This window comes from Catharus ustulatus, chromosome 1 (assembly GCF_009819885.2).
Source record: "Catharus ustulatus isolate bCatUst1 chromosome 1, bCatUst1.pri.v2, whole genome shotgun sequence".
In the NCBI taxonomy this organism is placed as follows: Eukaryota; Metazoa; Chordata; class Aves; order Passeriformes; family Turdidae; genus Catharus; species Catharus ustulatus.
Window position 1 is genome coordinate 112,609,689 of NC_046221.1, and position 21,412 is coordinate 112,631,100.

Below are 21,412 nucleotides of genomic sequence, written 5' to 3' on the forward strand. Positions count from 1 at the left end.
TTGTCCAAAGTAAAATATATGCTCACCATTAAGGCTGAGGACCAAACCAGATTTTCACTTCAATAATGCTTTGTTAATATTTTTTCTGAACTACTTTACATCAAGCCACGAAAAAGCAGTTTCCTGCCGAGGAGCAGGATCAATAGTGACAATGATGATGCACGAATTGTGGACAAATAAAGGCAGATCTCGCAAGCAGTTCTTTCCTTTTTGATTCTACATAAAGTTTTGGGTTTGTTGTTGGTTGGTTGGTTTTAAAATCGCTGTAAAAGGTTGGGCCATCCTGCTGCTGTGGCCTCCACGCTCGGTTAAGAAAGACAGGGTTTTTGCTTGCATTTTGAAGTCCATAGCTTTGCTTTTAAAACAGAATAAATCCTCCCAGCTAGAGCAGTGCCCTGATAAGCGACACTGGTTAGAGCCAGAGCTTACCCTGGCACCTTAATTCCTTTATTTCCCTCCTCCAATGTGTGCGCTCCTAAGCATTTGCGATGTGGCCCCGCATTGTAACTCCATGCTCATTCCACGCGTTTCCTTTTATACCGCCTCGCCAGCATTCACGCCTTTGCTGAAGCAGGTTTTTGCTAAGCTCTCTGTCACCTTTCACACGCTGGTGTCGAGAGCTGCCGGGCCCATCCCTGCTCCCGGCCTGTCCCCACAGCCCCGCTCCAGCTGTCCCGGCGCCGCTCCCGGGCCGCGGCGCCTTTAAGGCGGGAGCGGCCGCGTCACGCGCGAGGGGAGTGTAAACAGGAAGCGGCCGCCGGGAGCGGGGCTCGGCAATGGCCGCCGCCATGAGCCGCGAGCCGCCGGGGCCGCCCGAGGGCGAGGCGCCGGGAGCTACAGCAGCAGCAGCAGCAGCAGCAGCAGCGGGGGGAGAGGAAGGCGAGGGGCGAGCGAGGGGCGGCGCGGAGGGCGGCGGCTGCTACCTGGCGCTGTGCGCGCGGCCCGTGCACTTCGAGAAGGCGAACCCCGTGAACTGCGTGTTCTTCGACGAGGCCAACAAGCAGGTGGGGGCTGCCGCGGGCCGGGGCTGCGGGGCCGGGCCCGTGGGCTCAGCCCGGCCCGCTGCTGCCAGCCGGCTTGGCTTTGGTTCGCTGCCCGGCTTCGGTTTTCTCCCTGCCCGCCATGAGCCCGGTTGTTCCCCTTTCGGAGCTGTCATCGTGCTGGAGGCGATAGATTTTTTCTATTTTTATTTTTATTTTTTTTCTGCTTTACCGATTTATTAGGTTGGATATCACCTGCCTTACTCTCGCTGTCGTAAGGTCTTTCTGGAATTCATCGGAGTCAGCACTTTTCCTTTCTGTTCCAAGTGTCCCCACATGACTAGCAAACTTTGTCACTTTGCTGTCACTAAGCTGTTAGCTTAATTTCCCTGAATTTTTTGCACCCCTTTCAATTCCTGAAATTCATTATATTAATTTAAAAAAAGAATAATTAAAGCTTTCCTTGTGGCACAGACCCAAGTGGCCATTTCTTGGCTTTAGTGCTTTTAAGCAGGTCTCCTTAATTTCTGTAGGGGATCCTGGAAGTTCAGCTCCATATAGCTAAAAGATCCATAGGCTGTCATGAGGCTTACACAGATGTGGATACATTCCACTGTCTGATTTCTGTAGCTGTTCTTTGACCTCGGCATTCATGGAGTCAGAACCTTCAAGCTTTCTTCCCCATACAGCTGGCATACTTTGCCCCACGTGTGGACATGATCAGTGGCATGTTTGGAGAGGGAGCAGTATTTCTGGGGTGTGTTTCTTGCTGTTGCACTCTGTTCAGAATGATTACAGAATCATTTAGGTTGGAAAAGGTCTCTGAGATCGTCGAGTCCAGCCTTTCACTGAACACCATCTTGTCAACCAGGCCATGGCCCTGACTGCCACATCCAGTCTTTGCTTAAACACCTTCAGGCATGGTAACTCCAGTACCTCCCTGGGCAGTCTGTTTCAGTGGCTAATCACTCTTTCAGGGAAGAAATTCTTCCTAATGTCTAACATAAACTTCCCCTGGCACAGTTTAAGGCAATGTCTTCTGGTTCTCTCACTGGCTGCCAGAAGAGGCCAACTCCCACCTGCTACAGCCTCCTTTCAGAATTGTAGGGGGCAATAAGGTCACCCCTGAGCCTCCTTTTCTCCAGGCTAAACAACCCCAGCTCCCACAGCTACTTCTTATGGGACTTGTGCTCCAGACCCTTCCCGATCTCTGTAGCCTTTTTCTCGACGCCTTCAGCCCCTCACTGACCTTCCTGAACTGAGGGGCCCAGAACTGGACACAGCACTGGAGGTGTGGCCTCACCAGTGCCAAATAAAAGAGGACTGTCACTGCCCTATTCCTGCTGGCCACATTGCTGCTGATACAGGCCAGGATGCCATTGGTTTCTTGGCCACCTGGGCACACTCTGGCTCTTGTTCAGCTGCTGTCATCCAGCACCTCCAGGTCCTTTTCCATTGGGCCACTTGCCAGGTATTTCTTCTTATAAACCATTATCTCTGAGGGCCAGTTGAAATTCGCTGTCAGGAGACACTGTATCATAGTGTGGATGTGATGTAACTACATAGAAACTGGTTGTTGAGAGCTCACTTGAATGATTCATATTTTCCAGTTTAAATTTATTTCTCTGTGTTTTCTTGCTATCTAAAATAGTTTGATTTCCAGTGTGTGTCTGAATCATATGGAACCAGCATTTCAATGACAGTTTCCCATGTGAGACACCAGTCTCACCAACTCAATTTTCTCATCTTGCAAAGATTAAGAGAGTGTTGCCTTCATTTTATATCTCCATAGTACTAAAAATAGTTAAACTAAGTATTTATCATTCTAGTAAGGCTGTAGATTTGCTTTCAATTTATAATCTTGACATTTGTATTTCCTGCCTGAGCATAGCAGACTGGCACCATGGCTGATATTACAGAACAATGTCCCTGTCACCCTGAGCCCTGATCTGTGTGCCTAGTGCTGCTGCACATACAAGTACCAATAAGGCATTTGCCTGACTTTCTTTTTTCAATCTAGGTAAAGTTTGTAACAGCAGGATTCTTTTTTTTTTCATTATCTTATTGCAGCTCAATACATATCATACCTCTACCAGGTTGCACGTTTTGTACACATATATGTGAAGTTGGGCTAAAAGAATTCTCACGTGCTAGGGCATGTTGGCTGAAGCTCCTTAGGTACATGAAAATCTCCAGGTTACTCTTAAACTACTCCTATTTAATAACATGTTCTGACAGGATCGAGCTTCTGTGTAATTGAGTTATATCTCTTCCCAATCCCCAAGCTGAGTTCCTTTTTGTTTTAAACAACGCCCTGATGTCTTAGATGCTTTTACTAGTACATAACTAAAGAAACAAAAGCAAGATAAAGGCTTATAAAGATTTTTACTGATTTAACTTGCCCAGTAATTCAGAATATGCCTACAAGACTGTTGCAGTACCATGCAATCTGACAACTCTAAGTAAACTTGGAATTTCAGATTGTCTCAGTGTGAACTGACAGATCTGCAGAAGAAAAATTGTGTCTTGTAAAAAAATTTAAAAGGTGTGGCTTATAGAATAAGAAGCAGGTGGAGGTTATGACTTTGAAAGAGTTAAATATATGTTCAAAACTTTTTTTGTAGGTTTTTGCTGTTCGATCTGGTGGGGCTACAGGAGTTGTTGTTAAAGGTTTGGAGGATAGAAATCCCATTTCCTTCAGGTAAGGCACTTCTGTCTTGGGATAGAATGGTGCAGTCTTCAAATTATGTGGTGCTTAGTCCTGATCCACAGTAATTCAGTCATAAAACTTACAAGGGGTTGTGATCATATTTTGATTTGTTCTTAAATATAATCTTGCAATAAGAGGGTATACTTTTCCCTCTCTATGGTCTTCTGGAGGAAAAAAGTAATTACCTGTGGCTTCTTTTTTTTCAGCAACAGTCTTTTATTAAAACATGTTGTACATGTGAGAGAGGTGATTCCTACAGCAGCAATGACTTATCCAAGGATACAGTTTAGCAAGTGAGGTCTGTGATTCAGACACAGCATCCAAACCTAGATATAGGGTTCTCAACATTCTGTTCCTTGTTTCATCTGAATTGGCTTCTTCTATGTCTTCCATTTCTTCTGGAAACATTTTTGCAGAATTTGACAACAGTAAACTATGTCTCTTTTAAGAGTGATGGCTCTTTGTATTCTGCCATGCATGTGTAAGGAAGTATTACTTTATTCCATGTCAATCCAAATATGGATGAAGCAATTTGTAATCAAGATGAGTTTACTGTGATCTCTTGGATATTGCATAGGAGCTGAAAATACTCAGTAAACTTCATGATGTTCCACTGTTTTCGTACTTGACTGTGTCTCTCTTTGGCCTGACTTAATAACATATGCTGGAGCAACTATATGCCTTATTCATGCCAACTGTGCTGATGCTAGCTTGGTAAGAATACTTTTTTATTTATTTTAATGGTGTGAAAACAGCCTCACTCCTTTTATTGTCAGAAGTTCTTTCAGAGGGAAGCAGTCCCTAGTGGAAACGCAAGGAGGCTTGTGTCAACTAGCAGTAGTTCTGGAAGTAACAGAGCAGATTGCAGGATGCTGGTGTCACAGAACTGAGGATGCAGGTTTGGATAGTTCACAAGACTTCCACATCACAAACCAACAGAGCTCAGCATTTGCAGTGATTTCAGGTGCTAATTTGTGTGACCTTAGCCATGATTTTGTGATTGATGGGTTCAGGACTTCTGAAGAGTGAACTGCCATTTCTGTCAGTCTGGGTTTTGAATATATTAGTCAGGCAAGAGTAATAGTCTTCATTAAAAATAATCTGTATTCCAAAGCATTTGCATTACACATTTTTTTCTCTGTCATTGTCTTTTCTTAGGGTATATTCTTTAAGAAACTATTTTAGATTATATTTCCATAACTTCTGTTTCTTTCTGTATAGGATGGAGGATAAAGGAGAAGTGAAGTGCATCAAATTTTCCTTGGGGAATAAGATCCTGGCCGTGCAGAGAACTTTGAAGAGTGTGGTAAGAAACCTATACCCTGTAGCTAGGGAATTGGAGCTGGAAATCCTCTACTTCCAGAGTAAAAGCCTTTGAGTAAAATCCTGTTCAGGAAATCTCTTGGCTAGCTACAGCTGTAGTGAAAATTCCTCCATCATCCTGAGAGGCTGGTCAGGCCTCGCTGATGTCTTGTCAATATTTAAAGAAAAAGTATAAGGGGAAACAAACTCTGGCAAGGGTGAGATGGAACATAAATTTTTCTTCTGTATATATTTCACATCCAAAACAATTTGATAAACTAATACCTATTTTTTGGTATCTTTATATGTATCTTGTCTGTGCTTCATAATTGCTAATACACTTAATGGGTGTTTTTGCAGGATTTTTTGAATTTTATTCCAGATAGCCCTCAGCTAGAATATACACAGGAATGTAAGGTGAGTTAAATGTCCCAAGCTTATATGCTTAAGTGAAACTCTGGTGTTAGGTTGGTGACTACAAGAGAATTAATTGAGGTATCTTTCAAAACACATCAAGGAAATGAGATATGTAGGCACTACGGTCTGTTGAAATTGAGTGAACAAACAGGTGTTCACAGTACCAGAAAAAACTTCCCTGGCTTGTGAATGTAATTGTTTCCTAGAGGGAGCAGAAGTGCTGTGGGGTAAACAAATTTCAAGATTTGGAAAGAGAAGAGAGAAAATGCTGATGATACATAAACAGTGAACAGTGATTATATTAGTGCCAGATATGTTAGTGTGGATGTTCTTTCCTAATGTCACTAAACAGTAATGGTAAGCTATTACTAGTTTTCATATGATGTTTGCCATTTTTTAATAATCCTTCTAATTTTTGATGATTATTTACCAGAAACAAGTACCATTGTCATTGTTTGGTATTTTCCAACTTTTAACTAAAACAAATTACATTTTCAGGCAATGGAATGCCAAAGTAAATTTTTATGCATCTGATTAGCACAGATCCTTTTATCCCTGTAGTCTTTAAAGTTGAAACATTGTCTGCTTCATTATTTAGGACTAGGAGTTTAAGTAAATCATTCTAGCAAAAACTTTATGGTAATGAAACTTCTGAGTGTAATAGTAGTAGATTCTGTGTGAAGTCATGGCAAATTCTTCCACTTAGTTTTAGTTTCTCTCAACATGTCTTCCTGCTTTTCATGTCAGAAACTGGCTGAATTAGCAGTAGAGTTTGAAGCAGAGGAACTTAGTTTTATATCTAGGATGAAAATAAAATTTGATTGTAATAAACTTGTAAATCTTACATACTGCCAAAAATCCAGATCGTGCAGAAATTATAGTTCATATGTAGTTTGGGAATGCTTTATAAAAGCAGCTGATATATGCTGGGTGTCTGGTTGGCCATAACTCCAGAGATTGGATACCTAAATTGCCTTTGGTCTCATGTTCTTCATTTAGTAATATTAGTTTACCTGAAAAGTTAATTTTTCCAAGTAAAAGAGTGTTTGTTTGCTTGTTTGTTAAAAGACAAAGAATGCCAATATTCTAGGATTCTGCTGGACCAGTTCTACAGAAATTGTCTTCATCACAGATCAAGGAATTGAATTCTACCAGGTAATACAAATAAATCCTGTAGGACATGCTTAGAGATTTGAAAATGTAAATTTGTAACAGCATATTTGAATTCTTTTTTTGTCTCTGTAACTGAGAAAGTGTACTGCAAAAAAAAAAAACAATTTCTGGCATTTGGTTTGCAGACTACAATTCAAAAATTTTTAGGGCAGGGCAAATTTCTCATTTACAGGTTTTAAGACCTTGTATAAAGAAGTACTCAACTAAGCGTTGAGAACTTTAGATTAAGAGATGCTCTTGGCTTGTATGGAAATGAGTATTTGAATCTAATGTGAAATACCACTTCATGCAAAACAAATCAGCTTTGGGGAAGATGTGTAAATACTTAAAAGGTGGCAAAGAACTAATAATTGACTAGCTAGTACCCTTCTGCAACTTGCAGCTTTCTCCTGTGGTGACCTCATTGAGTTCCTCTGTGTGATGTGTAATTTCATTCGCATATGTTTTCAAAGATGTCTGATGAATAAATAACCCTTTCTAACATTCATGATGAGGGATATTTAAACACTTCCTAAAAAAAAAAAGTTGTGCACTTCCCAATAGTTTTGCTCCTAGAGCTAAGATATAATGTTTATCATAATTACTGTTACTAATAACTAGTACTAAAGAAAGTAACTGAGAAAGCAGCATTATTTCCTGCTGATTGAGGGGGAAAATATATATTTAGCACCTGAAAGAATTATGGATGTCAGCCCTGCAGGTAAAAGGACTGAATAAAATAAGTGTCTTTTAAAAGAGAGGATATTCAAGCCCTTGAAATGAAGAAAATTTATTTATATACTTGGTTCTCAAAATATAAATGATTAAGGAAGCTGGGGAGTGAAGGCAAGAATATTGTAAGAAGAACTTTTTAATAAAACTTCACTAATTGTATCAAGCCAGGCGTTTTCTCTACTGTGCACAGAATTTACACCCAGATCTGGATGAGTGGAAAAACACACCTTTGAGCTCATTTGGATTTGATGTATAATATTTCCTTAGCTACAATAAAGTGGAGCCTCAGCTATAATTTTCAGGTTTCTGATTTTTAATTCTAGCATGGTAAATGCCTTTACACTTAACTGTTGTTGCTTAACATTCCTTGCTCCTGTGCATTGCCATTTATGCTGTTGGAATCCCGGTGGTAATAGAATGCTAATATTTTTTGTTTCCAGGTATTGCCAGAGAAGCGAAGTTTAAAGCTCCTGAAGAATCAGAGTATTAATGTCAATTGGTACATGTATTGTCCAGAGAGCTCTGTTATCCTTCTTTCAACCACTGTCCTTGGCAATGTCCTGCAGCCATTCTATTTCAAGGTAAAGGGATATGTTCCAAACTTGTCATTTTCATTTTTTCCTAAACTGCTTCCTCATCCAAATATTCTATTGCTTGAATCTTTTCTAAGAGGTGTATATGTTCACATCCTTATATGACAATAAGCAAATATATAAGGTAGCTCCGAGGTGATAGCTTGAAATGAGGCAATTTACTCTTTCTTGCATGCTCTTTGGAAAGATGTGTGTCCAGACAAGGCTGGACAGATGACCTTGAGAAAGGAAAGAAAAAATTGGTGGTGATTAAATATTTTGTGACTCAAATGTCTTCAAAGAATCTTTTTTTTCACTTAAATTAGTATTTATGGTTTACTTTTAATATGAACATGTGGTCTCTGTAGTATGATAAAGAAAAAATTAGGGCCTTTCCCTTTGATTATAGTTATAACCTTCCGAATATGACTGTAATGAAAAAAGGTAACACTTCAAAAACAACTGCTGTCCCAAGCTGGGGAGGGCTTTGTCTACTGTAGTTTTTTTTTTTTTTTTTTGGTGTTCTTCCCTGTGGGCAGCACTTCCTGTTACTGGAAAAATATTTTTATCTTGGAAAAAGTGTGTTGTGAAAAGCAGAATCTATTTTCAGTTAATGATGCAGTCAGGTGGTTTTAAAAATGAGGAAAAGAGCTACAGCATTTCTCTTGCTCTTGTCCATGGATTAGGAAGATTTCTGTGGCAGTTTAAGGGAAGGGATTAAAAAGCATCTTAATCACATGGGTTTCCTGGTTTGTGTTAATCTTCTGCAGGGTCTGTACTGCATCCTGAAATGACGTTCCCTTAGGTGGCTGGGAGGAACCTACTAGTCTTTCACAGTTTTCTTTTTAACAGCTTGAGTTATTTTCCCCCTGCTTCACATTTTGTGTCAAGTTGTAGCTTGAAGCTAAATAATTTTTATCTTGTGTTCAGAAGGTAATATTTAAAGATCTCCTGAGAAAGGTCTTGCACTAAAGTAATACTTGAAAATAGAGATCTGGCAAAGGAAATAGTTCTGTAGCATTCACACTTCACATTTAAGAATGAATCAGTAAGAACAGGAAGTGAATTTCAGTAGAAGCTTTGGAAACTCTGAAAACTTGCTTAAATATAAATTTCATAGAAAAGAGGAAGAGGAAAGTGGAAGCCTTGGGCAGGAGAAGGAATATGCTGTAAGTATAGGGCAGGCACTAAAGGAGACTGTGACTGGTAGGAAGTAGTGATATTTTCTCCTTCCCAGGAAGCAGTTATGTAGGAGTTGGAGCATCCACTTTCCTGCAAGAGGGAAAGTAAGTTGAGAGCTGCTGTTTGAGATCTCCAGACCAATTGTACATGGGATTTGCACACAAATTTGTCTTGAATTAATTAAAATATAAAAATTTTTGTAGCTGAAGTAATGAAATCAAGACGATAAAGCTTCTGAAGTTACAGAAGTGTGTATTAAGAATCACTTGGGTGATATTTTAGGAAAGAAAGCACAAAACTCTTTCTTTTGTTGTATGACCGCCCTTGGCCTCGTGGGGGCGCTGCTGATACAGCGTTTGGGCAGAGGCCGCTCGTCCCTTTCTGGTTCAGGTCGTGACAGTTCTTGTTTTGCTGTTTAACAGAGCGGGACCATGTCAAAACTGTCAAAATTCGAAATCGAGTTACCTGCAGCACCCAAGTCATCCAAGCTCAGCCTTTCTGAAAGAGATATTGCTATGGCTACAATGTATGTATCTCACACATCAGATCTCTCTTGGGAAGGTGGGACAGTTTGGGAATGCCAGGAGAAGACAAGGACATTGCAATGGCTGCACTTCTTTCTTATTTTAGCAGTGCTATTGCTTTAAAGCACTTCAGTTACTACCTTGAACAAAGCATCTAAACAACCTTCTTGGGGCAAGGTGGAGAGGGAAAGCAAATGGAGAAATCTCACATTAAATTGTTCTGGATTACCACAGAAGTGTGGAGAATGTTTCAATTTTTAGTTGATATTTTGATAGAGGAATTGTTCACAGATGCTTAACTTGCATGAGTATAGGCCATGTTTATCAAGTACTGTTTAATCTTTCTCTTTTAATTAAATGATTACCTGACTTAGTTAATCTCATATCATCTTTTAGGATAAAATGTTTGACTCTAAGAGACTAGTAGAGCTCTTAATTGAAAATAATGCTTTAATCCTGTTGTCTTGTTAGATATGGGCAGCTTTATGTTCTCTATTTGAGGCATCACTCAAGGACTTCCAACAGTACAGGAGCAGAAGTAGTGCTCTATCACTTACCCAGGTAAGAGCAGAATGAAGAACATTAGTTGCAGTTCACCTATCATTGTTGTGGTTTAACCCCAGCTGGCAACTAAATACCACCAGCTGCTCCCCCAGACCCCTGGTGTGAGGGGCAGGAGAATCAGAAAAAGGCAAAACTCATAGGTTAAGAGCAGTTTAATAAATGAAATAAAGTAAAAACTAGTAGTAATGAAAAGCGCGTGGAGGATGGAATAAAACCCATGAAAAACAAGTGACACAGTAACAACTGCTCACTACCCAGCCTGCGCCAAGCACTGGTCTGTGCCTCCTGGCTAACTTCCCCCACTTTATACACTGAGCATGATGTCCTAGGGTATGGAATATCCCTTTGGCCAGTTCATCTGCTCTCCTGGCCCTGCTCCCTCCCAGCTTCTTAAGCACCTGCTCGCTGGCAGAGCCTGGGAAGCAAAAAAGTCCTTGACTTAGAGTAAACACTAAACACTTGACTAGAGTAAACACTGTTTAGCAACAACTAAAACATCAGTGTCCTATCAGTGTTATTCTCATACTAAATCCAAAATACAGCACTGTACCAGGAGAAAATATTTCCTAGGGAGAAAATAAACTGAGTCCCAGCAAAACTAGGACAAAAAGACATCTTTTATAGTCTAAACAGGCTTGTTGACCGGTTCTCATTTCTCTTTGTTTCCATAGAGAGGGCACCTGTAAGAAGACACATATTTTAAAGCTGAACAGAACTGGGAAGTTTGCACTGAATGTAGTGGATAACTTGGTGGTAGTACATCATCAGGATACTGAGGTCTGATTTATTTGTGTTGTGCTGTAACTTTGAGAAGTTATGGGCAGGTTTTAGTAACCTAATAATTTAATTTAAAAATTACTATTCTTTGGGCTTAGCTTGGCCAAAAGCCAGAGTATTTGCAGGAATAAAACCATAACACTGCAAGAGTTTCAAATTTATCCTTTTATCTTGATGGGCTAACATATGATCAGGGCTGCTGGTAATGCCTGCTTTTTTCTTACACTGTTTATGCTTCTTGTCAGTTTTTTATGATGCTTTGCTGCTTCACTGTGTAGGCTTTTAAGGCATTATACAAAGAGGTGGAGTTGAATTGGATACTAAATTATTAATCGTGGGAAACCTTGTATCAAAACATTCGACTGATAATGTTTCTGTGACACAAACTTACACTCCTTTAGTCTGAAGGCCTGGCTCTGTATAAAAACTTGTATGAACACAAACCTTCTGGTAGCACAGGTAAAACTTCTTGTCTGCAGTCCCAGCATCAAGGCTTGGTCGGTGGTTAAGCTAAAGTGGTACTTTGCTCTTAACTTGGGAAAAGGCTTGAACTTCTAGAATTATCTTTTCTTGGACAACTTCAAGCACTGGTGCAGTTACCTCCTTGGGAGCATTAGTTGATGTTTCAGTTCTATTTCGTGTTAATTCTACACATTAGCATTTAACCCAGAGCATTTCCTCCCCAGTGTTTTGGTCAAGCTATAAACATGACTGTAGAAACCCAGAAAATATTTCTCACTTTGCCTTTGGGAGACACCAGTAATTGAAGTTTCACTGGCACTGAAAGCAAAGCTGTTTTCCCTGGTGCTCCATACTGGGTAGAAGTGTTAGTGACTTGAGTTGAACAAGACTGAACTGTAGAAATATGAGGATATCAGAGGAAGATAGACAGTTTTCCTCCGTTTCTAGCATCCTTAACTATGCAGTGTCAGTCATGTGCTGTGCAAAAAAGACTGAGAGAAACTTTTTTCTAGGGCATGTAGTGACAGTTCTAGGGGCAGTGGTTTTAGACCAAAGGGAGATAGATTTAGATGGGATACAGCTTTTTACAGGGAGGGTGGTGAGATCCTGGAACAGGATGCCCCATCACTGAAGGGGTTCAATGCCAGGTTGGATGGGGCCTTGAGCAGCCTGATCAGTGAAAAATGTTATCAACCCCAGTATATCCCTTGCAACCCCAACCATTCTGTGATTCTAACAGAGAATACAAGATGGAAATGTGAAAAGGAGACCGAATACATGTAAATGGATGGTGATTCACATTTGTCAATACTAACTTCCTCTTTTTAATTGCAGACTTCAGTTATCTTTGACATCAAGCTAAAAGGAGAATTTGATGGGTCCACAACCATCCATCAGTTTGTACTTCCACCTCGATCAATACAACCCTATCAAATACCTGTAGCAGGTAGAACCACTATAAAATGAATAACCGAACACTTAGCAAGGGTACTTAAATGTAACAGCTCACATGCAGGAGTGCTAACACTGGTTACTCACACTTCAGTTATACATATTTGAGAGGGTGAAGAAGGAAGAAGGTAAGAAGCAATTGAGCAGAAGTTAATGTTCCAAATGTGTGTCAACTACAGAAGAGTTGCTGTTTAAGGTTCATGCTTCCTTATAGTACTTTGCTTTTACACTTGAAAACTGTTGGGTTCAGGGAGTTTTTTGGCCATGGCTCTCCAAGCTTATGGGTGCTCAAAAGCACTTTACGCTTTTCTGGCTTAAGTCAGGACTATGTGACTTAGGAAGTTAGAGGCTGAAAGGCAATACAAGCTCAGAATCAAGTTTGGGACCAGTTTAGAAGTAATGCTACAATCAGTGTTAGGACTTAAATGCTTAGATTCTTCTTGGATTACCTTTCTATTCTCCAGTCCTAGAAGTGTGACAGGTAGTTACCCTCAGGTTGGGAGTGTAGAAATGGCCTGAGCATAGTTTCACCAGCAGGTGATAAAGCAGTGAGGTTCTCTTTGTGGAAGAGAAAGATGCTTCTATACAAAACCTTTGCAAATTAAAATCTCTAACATCTGATAGCAAGTATGATAAATCTGCAGATGGAGATTTGTATTAAACAAAAGTTAGGATCAGAATGTACAGACCACTCTTCCTTTTAAAGAGTATACATTTAAATACAGCAAATGGAATCTGTGTACTTAGAATTACAGTACTTGAGCTGGAATATTTCTGCATGCATTATTTCCCTTGGCTGAAAAACAATCATGTTGTGAAGGATTTGTTTGCCTTCTCAGTGTCATATTTTCTTTGTAGATCTGGCTACACAAATGGATCTTTCTTTTTGACTGCATGCTAGAGTGTTACAATCCATACTTACCTTTTTGGTGTAAAATACTTGGTATAGGAGAGCTGCCAGAGTACTACTCTACTTCACCAGATGTTATTTTTTCTGCAGGCCCAGCTTCTGTGACAAGTCAGGCTCCTGTTCCGTGTAAACTCTGTATCCTTTAAATCCTCTCAAAAAGTAAGAACTTCATTCTATGTATCAAGGAGGATGAAGGCAGCATTTGTTACCTTGACTCCTTAACAGAGTAGTTTTATCTATTATGCACATGTACATCAAGACAAAATAATATGCTTCATAATTGCCTCATAATGCTTTCACAGAGTTGTAAATACTGATGTCTAGTATAATACCACATTTCCTGATTGAGATGTGTATGAAATTATTGAATAGGTACGCCATAAAATTGAAGATAGCATTCCCAAGAACATGGTTCAAAACCTCAGAAGTATAAGTGACAGTAAATGAAAGTATGTTAATGGGATCTGCTTTTCTACAGTAATGTAAATTCAGGAGAAACAGTTTAGCATCAGTGTTAATATAGATGTTAAAACCTTAACATTTAGATTCTTCTTCGTGGATTGTCTTTCAACCTGATATTATCATCAGTGCAAGTGAAGGTAAGTGGTGAGCTCTTGGACTCCACACTATTCAATATCAGGATAGCTAGTTTACACTTGAAAGTGACTTATTAGGTACAGCTGCTGAGTTGATTGCTCTTAGTAGTGATAACAGCATTAACTGTCTCTGCTACAACTTTTCAAGGGTAATGCTGCTCTAAAATGAGGTCAGAAAGGCAAATAAACAATTTCTGTGTTTTCATTTAAGGGTGGAAAAGATGTATGTCTAGGCTGTACTGTATGAGGCAATTCACTTTCTTTACTCCTTCAAATCCAGGTTACCTCTGGAGTCTTCAGGTGAAACTTGAACCTGTAGTTAACCTCTTGTTAGATAAAGGAAAACTAATGGATTTTCTTCTCCAAAGAAAAGAATGCAAAATGGTTATCCTGTCTGTATGCTCTCAAAGTAAGTTCAAGTGTGTTTTCTGTATCTTGAAAGTACAATACTTCTTATTCATAAATACTCACCCAAGTTAGCTTAGCTGTTCTTAGATTTGAGATTACCTCTGAAGGTGCCTTGATCCTTAGAATGTCATTTGCCTCAACTACCCTCAGTTACTATTCTGAAGGAATTTAACAGCATGAAAAATTCAACTTTCCCCCACCACTTCACATGATTGAAAGTGTTTCTTAAAAATTAGATAGAGAGTAGAGATCACCTTTTTAAAATGGCAACATTCAGGCGCCTGGTTATTTCTCCTCATAGTTCTTTCTTTTTACCTTTCAGTGCTCAGTGAGCCAGAAAGAGGATCACTGTCTGTGATTGCCACTGTTTTTGACAAACTGAATCATGAATATAAGAAGTACTTGGAAGCTGAGCAAAGCTATACGATGGTAAACCATGTTAGTTACAGCAGCTTACAAAGACAGGACATTGCTTTTTGCTTTTCAGGTGGCATCAAGGTGAAGGCGTCTCCTTTTTATTTGGGAAATTTGGGCTTATCCCAAAAGGTCCTGACTGCCTCAGGATCACAAGTAAAAGTCCACTGAGGAAAATATATTAAGACCCCCACTTGACACTTGTGTGGGAGGTGCTGCATAGCTTATCTCCAGAGGGATGAGTTAACAGTTATCCCAGTGCTTGAAAGCAGAGAGAAGGTAGAAGCTGAAAAAGCAATTTTGAATCAGTAACTACTACCTTGGTTTCCAAAGCACTGAATTTGCTGTACACTGTATCATGGCATAACAGGCTCTCCTGCTACATCTCAGTTACTTCTGTTAAAGTACCAAATTCAAGCACTAACTCAGAGTACAGTCACATACTCAAAACTCCTCTAAGCCTGAGGGCCTGTGTCAGTGTAGTTAGATTCCTCCCCTGGCTTTGGGGAATATAAGAGCAGCTGTATTTATGTAACTTTAAAAAGCAGTTTTAAATTTAACATGAAAGCCCCACTGAACAAGATGCATCTAATATAGCATGACCACAGATAAGAATTTCCTTGTTAACACAACAAGTTTAGAGTTGTGTTTGAAACAGAAAACAGTCTGTACAACTGAGATGGACTCAGAACTGTACTACACCACAGTTTTCTTTCTGAAAGACTTTTTTTTCTCTAGGTGGTAGAAACAGGCCTGAGTAGAAGTAATCCACTCCTGAAACGTCCTGTCCGCACTCAAGCAGTTATTGACCAGTCTGATATGTACACACATGTTTTATCTGTTTTTACAGAGAAGAAGGTAAGCTAATTTTAAGGGCTAATGAAATAAATTTAAGGGCTAATTTGGCAGCAGTCTCAGATCAGCCAACTTAAGTTGATGGCTTGAAATTGGCTGCAGGAAACTTTAGGATTAGGGTATTTTGATGCCTATTCTTATGGGGTTAACAGAGAAGCTATGCAAGTTCCACCTAATGCTTTCTTCTTTGTCCAGGAAGCACCTCACAAGTTCACTATAGCTGTCTTGATGGAATATATTCGCTCTCTCAACCAGTTCCAGATTGCAGTTCAGGTAAATCACATTTGTGCTAAGTACACTGCCCCACTCCATGAAATTACATTCAGTTTTAGTCCAGTCTTGGTCACATATATAAGTTCTATACAATATTGACTTTTAGATTGTAAAAATACATATAGAGACATACCTCTGATTGTCTTCTTCCTACATTCACAGCACTACTTGTATGAGCTGGTTATCAAAACCCTTGTTCAACACAACTTGTTCTACATGCTCCATCAGTTTCTGCAGTACCATGTGCTCAGTGACTCAAAGCCCTTGGTATGTAAGACAAGTAGCTCAAATAAGATAGTGAGGGAGGTGGGAAGTCTTCAGAATTTTAAGGTTATTTCTGCTTTTGCCCTAGGCTTGTCTGCTGCTGTCCCTGGAAAGCATTTACCCTCCTGCACATCAGCTCTCACTGGACATGTTAAAAGTAAGCATTTCTGACTCCAGTAACTCCATGTCACATGTGGGTTAGACTGGTCAAACAGCTTCCCTGACCAGGCTTGAAGTCATTAACTAGCATCAATCATTTGCATGCATTAGAAGCATTGTCTTACAGCTGTGATTGACTTCACAGAGACTTTCCACAGCAAACGATGAAATAGTGGAAGTTCTGTTGTCCAAACACCAAGTTTTGGCTGCCTTGAGATTCATCAGGGGTATTGGAGGACATGACAGCATTTCAGCCCGCAAATTCCTCGATGCAGCGAAACAAGCAGAGGATGAGATGCTGTTCTACACCATATTCAGATTCTTTGAACAAAGAAACCAGCGGTTACGAGGAAACCCCAGCTTCACTCCAGGTAAGCAATAAGCAGTTTGACCAAGACACTGAGTTGTGCAAACACAACTAAGACTTGTTTCACTTCCATTCTGGTTGAGTCAGTATTAGATGATAAAACTCTTGGCACATTTTGGCCTGTATTTTATACTCACCTCTAAGCACAGTTCCAAATTAGCTTGTCTAACTCCTCTGTCTGCTGCACCCAGGAGTAAAGAGGCTGAGCTAAACAAACTTGTAGATGAACCTGTTTGACTTGCAGTTGCTCACTGCTTAGCTTAGCAGAGCCATTATCTCCACTTACTGCCTTCTCCTGAAGTCAGCAACCAGGTTGGGAAACCTTTTAGTTTAATTGTCTATTTCCATGAATTACAGAAATCCAAGGCCTGTTTTATGCTATAGTTCTTCTTTTAAAAGCCAGGCCACACTGCCAAACTGCACCAGCAACATGTTTACATCAGTCTGTAGGCACACCATCCCATCCCATACTCTTCTATCTTGATAATAAAGGGCTCTCATGGCTGTGAATCTGCTGGTTAGGTACGTAAACTAGATCCAGGAACTAGATCAAACATTTGCTTCACCTTGAGAATACCAGTCACAGGGCTGGAAATGCCTCAGTACTCCAATGTTTTCTGTTTGTTCAAGTCCAGTACTCAAACATATTAAAGATAAGAATTAATACAATAAATGAAAGTAAGTGAAACTACACAATCTTGGTTCTTGTTTCTGAGTTGTAAAGTGAACATGAACTTTTATTTTGTCTCCCTTAGGTGAGCACTGTGAAGAACATGTCACCTTCTTCAAACAAGTTTTTGGAGAACAAGCTCTCATGAAACCCACAACATTCTGAAAGACTCTTCCACTGAAATGTATAAACTTAATTTATTGCATTTAAGTAGATTTTTGAACTACAAAATTGCTATTTTATAATAAAGTATATACAAGACATTTTGGCAAATAGTACTAAAAATATTACAACTTGTGATGGCTTCCCCCTAAAAATAGAGACAAAAATTGCATTGACCTGCATTTAAAATTAGTGTCAGTGGTTTAGCAGTCCATTCTCATACACATCACCTCAATTTCATTGACAAAATGCTATTCAACTCTTACTACAGCTGGTTTAGGTGTCTGGAAGAAAAAGATGCAACCTCTTGAAAACAGAAGTGTTTTAGTAATCTTATTAACACATCTAGTTTTAGTAATACTGTTACTTGAGCCACACTTAGCATTTCCTGAGTTTAAAGCTGCAGCTGGTATCTTCTAGTTGAATCTGTGCAGGAGTCAAGTCTGTGGTGGTTACAGTGTGATAGTCATAGAACGTTGCTGCGCTTCAGTTCTTAGGAGTTGGGCCTAAGCCACAGTTCAGGCAGTCCACTGAACACTGTTAAAAACTAGAAGTAGAGGAGTCTCTCCCGTTCTGTACCTCTGGTCCTCTCTTGTGCAGCACGAGTTTTAGCTTTATTTACTGATGGGCCTGAGAGAGAGAACACAGTTATCCAAAGGCTCCACATTTCACCTGATCAGTCATCACTGTCTAGGGCCAGCTTAACATTCAGAAACAGGCTTCTGCTCAGCTGTTGATAGCTGTCAGCCCCGACAAAGGCAGTGGTAGATAAATCCCCATCAGTCTTAAGCCCTTTAAGTAAGGCTCAGTTTAAGTCTACCTTTAGGCACTATGCATGCATTTCAAATTCAAGAGGACAGTGCCTGGACCATCCTCACTGCAAGGCAAGATTGTTTCTGCAAATGCGGGAACAGTGACTCACAGGAAGTGTGTTGCTTCCACCCACTATCCTGGCCCCATTTGAAACACCTAATCATTCTGCTTTCTAGGGCCACAGGGGCCCAGCAGTCACCTTTACAAAGCACAGTAAAATTTAACCACATGGGCCAGGCTATGCTTGATTCAGTTCAGCAAGCCCACAACAGTGAGCCTGCAATGCCACCAGTCAGCCTTTGCTTTCCAAAGGACGGCCACTTGGATGAGAGAGGCACGTTCAAGTGCTGCTTTCCATCTCTGCAAACCTTTCCTTGTCATGGAAAGTCCACAAACAGCTACTTTTGTTTGAAGTGTGGTATAATGCAGACTGTCACCTCTTACCTATGTAACTAAGCAGAACTGGAAGAAATATCAGTCCATGTGTTGCTCCCAGCACAACCATAGCTAGATACATCCTGAAGTAGAAGATCTTGAAGATTTGAGATTTGGAAAAAGCCAATACTACAATTCCTCCAAATTTGGTCAGTGTGATACCACTGAAAACCTGGCAATAAAAAAAGTGTTTAAGTTATAAGCAGGGGTTTAAGTAATCAATTTCCTTCAAGTATTTAGCATTTGGTAACATTTCTGTGTCATCTAAGGCTCCCATATGCAGTATACCTCCTGCCCTGCCAGTCTAGAACTAAATCAAGATGCACTCAGAAGAAGAATTCATGTTTTTGGTCCCACAGGACAGGCTCAGTATGATTAAAAATCCACTCTGATCTGTGCAGCCACCTAATTAATTTTTGCTTCAGGCAGATACAAGTGAAAATCATTACTCAATTTAACTCGTTCCAGTGAAGTTCCTTACCTGGCTGTGGTACACACATCAAAAAGAACTGTCCATTCCAACCCCATACACGTCACTTAGTCTTTAAGTGACGTGACAGTACTGCCTAAACACTGAGTCCTGCTTGTTCTCTACAAACTCCAATTGCATCCCATATTCACAACCACCTTTCCTCATCACCTCTGACTTTCTGGAAGAGAAACACTTGAATTTTAATGGGACAATTTGAGGTTCATCCAAATGACCAGTTCAGCTAAAGCATTTAGCTCTCCTCTACTATTAGGTAATAGTAACATCAGATTAAAAATGAGTCATCATTACCCCTATTACTAGTAGAAGCCTATGTTGACCTTAAGAACTTTAAGCATTCCAAAAAGAAAAAGCAAGGCCATCTTTATGACTTAAGACTGTCACCTACAACATTTCTTAAAACAGTAAGGCTGTCACTTGACTCTCCCCACCCAGCAGGTACTCACTGAGCTGCCCATGTGAGACAGAGCTTCTTCCGCACGCTCCACTCTACTGCCCTTGGTACTGATGGTGAATGCCCTTGTCACATGACTGCAGAATTCCACAGCAATACCACAGCTCTGGAGAGTGAAAACATCAGTTAGATGAGCACTTTGATGGCAAGGTCTCTACTCAGAATTCTGGATGGGCTAGAAAGATTCCTAGCAGCTGTCATCAGTCCCCAAGGTTAAAGTACCACGGGAAGTTACAATCTTAGTGTTGCTTCCCAGAGGCTGTTGCAGGCACTGAGTGGTGTTTTACCACCAGTCTACTAACACACAATCAAACAGGAAGTGGAACATGAGGTTGTTTCAGAGGTCAAGTTTCCTGAGGTTGAAGCAAGTTGGCTTTGATGCAGTGCACACAGTGAACATTGAACATTAGAATCAGTTTACAACTATCAACTGCAATAATACTGCTTTAGAACAACACTGAATATACACCCTAATTTGATACCATGACAATTCAGCTGATCAGTCATTTACAACACTAACTGAACACTTCGCTGATCTTAGCAGACTTGCTTGAACATACATCTGACTGTAACATGGGCCAAGTTTACACTAACCCTCAGACCCACAAACCTCTGGAGAAGACAGCAAGCTCAAGCAACCAATAGCTGCTTGCTGGAGCTAGTTCTGGAGTGCTTTACCAAGGCTTTCTTTGCCCAAATGATCTCATCCATTTACGCAGGAACAATATACATGCTAGCACATCCCAGATCTATTCTGTAGAACATAAATACACCAGAAGTCTTAAGACAAACTTATGCATCCTCCCCTTCAGCATGAGCCACCTGTGCTGATGTGGAGCAGCACCTAGCCTAGACAGCAGTAATGCAGCTGTTGCTGCAAAACAAGTGACCTCCACCAGATGCAGTATAGCTTCAGTTCAATTGCTGTATCTTACTAGTACTAGATCAGTTATCAGAATAAACTTGTTTGTTTTCTCTTTTTCTAGATGTGTTAAGATAGTTCCACTACTGTTCAAAGGCCTGTCTAAATTTAGTAGCAGAATACTGCTCAGTATCACAAGTATGTATGTAGCACACAGAACTGTTCAAAGCTTGGAAACAGAAGCAAAGAGAGGTCTTGACTTACCATGACAAGATTTACTAATGAAACTGCATTCAAGCTGATGCCCCAGAGCCACATCACTCCAAACATGTTGACGATTATCATAGCAATAGTTATTGAAACCACAACAGCAGCCCATACTTCAAAACCAAGAAGCACAGTTGTCACCAGAAATATTGATCCCAAAGAGATGCAGAGGTTAAAGATAGCATCGTGCACAATTGTCAAGTATTGTTCATAGAAGACATAAAACACACTGTAGAAAAAAGAGAGGTTGTCATTAGCCATCTTCCTTTTTATATGCTAATATTAGATTAGCTTCTGTGCTAAGGATAAAGTAGCTCCCCCTGACAAAAGTCACCAACAGAACCTGGCTTCCTTGTATCAGTGGAATGTCATGCAACACCCAGCATTCCATAGGAGTTAATTCCTCACTGACAAGTCAAATACAGATTGTGGTCTTGAAGTCAGTGTAATTCCCGTATTCCAATATAAGCAGCTACCTACCAGAAGGTAGGTACTCAGATCCATTGTCATATCTGTGGGAGCTACTGCAGATGGACCATAAGTACAGGTAGGATTCTTTGATGCAGAGATCAGTATCTCAGATGTACAGATGTCAACTCTAACTCAATTTTAGTCTGTCCTATACTTGACATTGCTGCTGCATTTGCCTTACATTTTAATAACTTATTTGAAGTCGATACATTCA

General features: G+C 40.2%; 2 protein-coding genes across 2 annotated transcripts in view; one reads left to right on the forward strand and one right to left on the reverse strand.

Annotated features, from left to right (window-relative positions):
• The first annotated feature begins 772 nt into the window (after positions 1 to 772).
• On the forward strand, positions 773 to 17,507 carry RMC1 (regulator of MON1-CCZ1). Its single transcript, XM_033054430.2, has 20 exons — positions 773 to 1,004; positions 3,605 to 3,681; positions 4,912 to 4,996; positions 5,353 to 5,409; positions 6,478 to 6,564; positions 7,737 to 7,877; positions 9,473 to 9,576; positions 10,046 to 10,135; positions 10,810 to 10,915; positions 12,212 to 12,323; positions 13,329 to 13,373; positions 13,784 to 13,837; positions 14,115 to 14,243; positions 14,565 to 14,671; positions 15,395 to 15,514; positions 15,707 to 15,784; positions 15,947 to 16,051; positions 16,137 to 16,205; positions 16,353 to 16,578; positions 17,330 to 17,507. Exons 1-20 carry the CDS (start codon positions 777 to 779, stop codon positions 17,407 to 17,409), a joined length of 2,100 nt encoding a protein of 699 aa, XP_032910321.1. The 5' UTR covers positions 773 to 776; the 3' UTR covers positions 17,410 to 17,507.
• NPC1 (NPC intracellular cholesterol transporter 1) overlaps positions 17,423 to 21,412 on the reverse strand; it is a 28,411-nt gene continuing 24,421 nt past the window's right edge. The window contains exons 22-25 of the mRNA XM_033054420.2: positions 20,725 to 20,956; positions 19,591 to 19,704; positions 18,664 to 18,826; positions 17,423 to 18,036 (exon numbers count right to left, since the gene is read on the reverse strand). Of these exons, the coding sequence (XP_032910311.1) occupies positions 17,954 to 18,036; positions 18,664 to 18,826; positions 19,591 to 19,704; positions 20,725 to 20,956 (592 nt within the window). The 3' untranslated portion in view covers positions 17,423 to 17,953. The remainder of the gene's footprint in view (positions 18,037 to 18,663; positions 18,827 to 19,590; positions 19,705 to 20,724; positions 20,957 to 21,412) is intronic.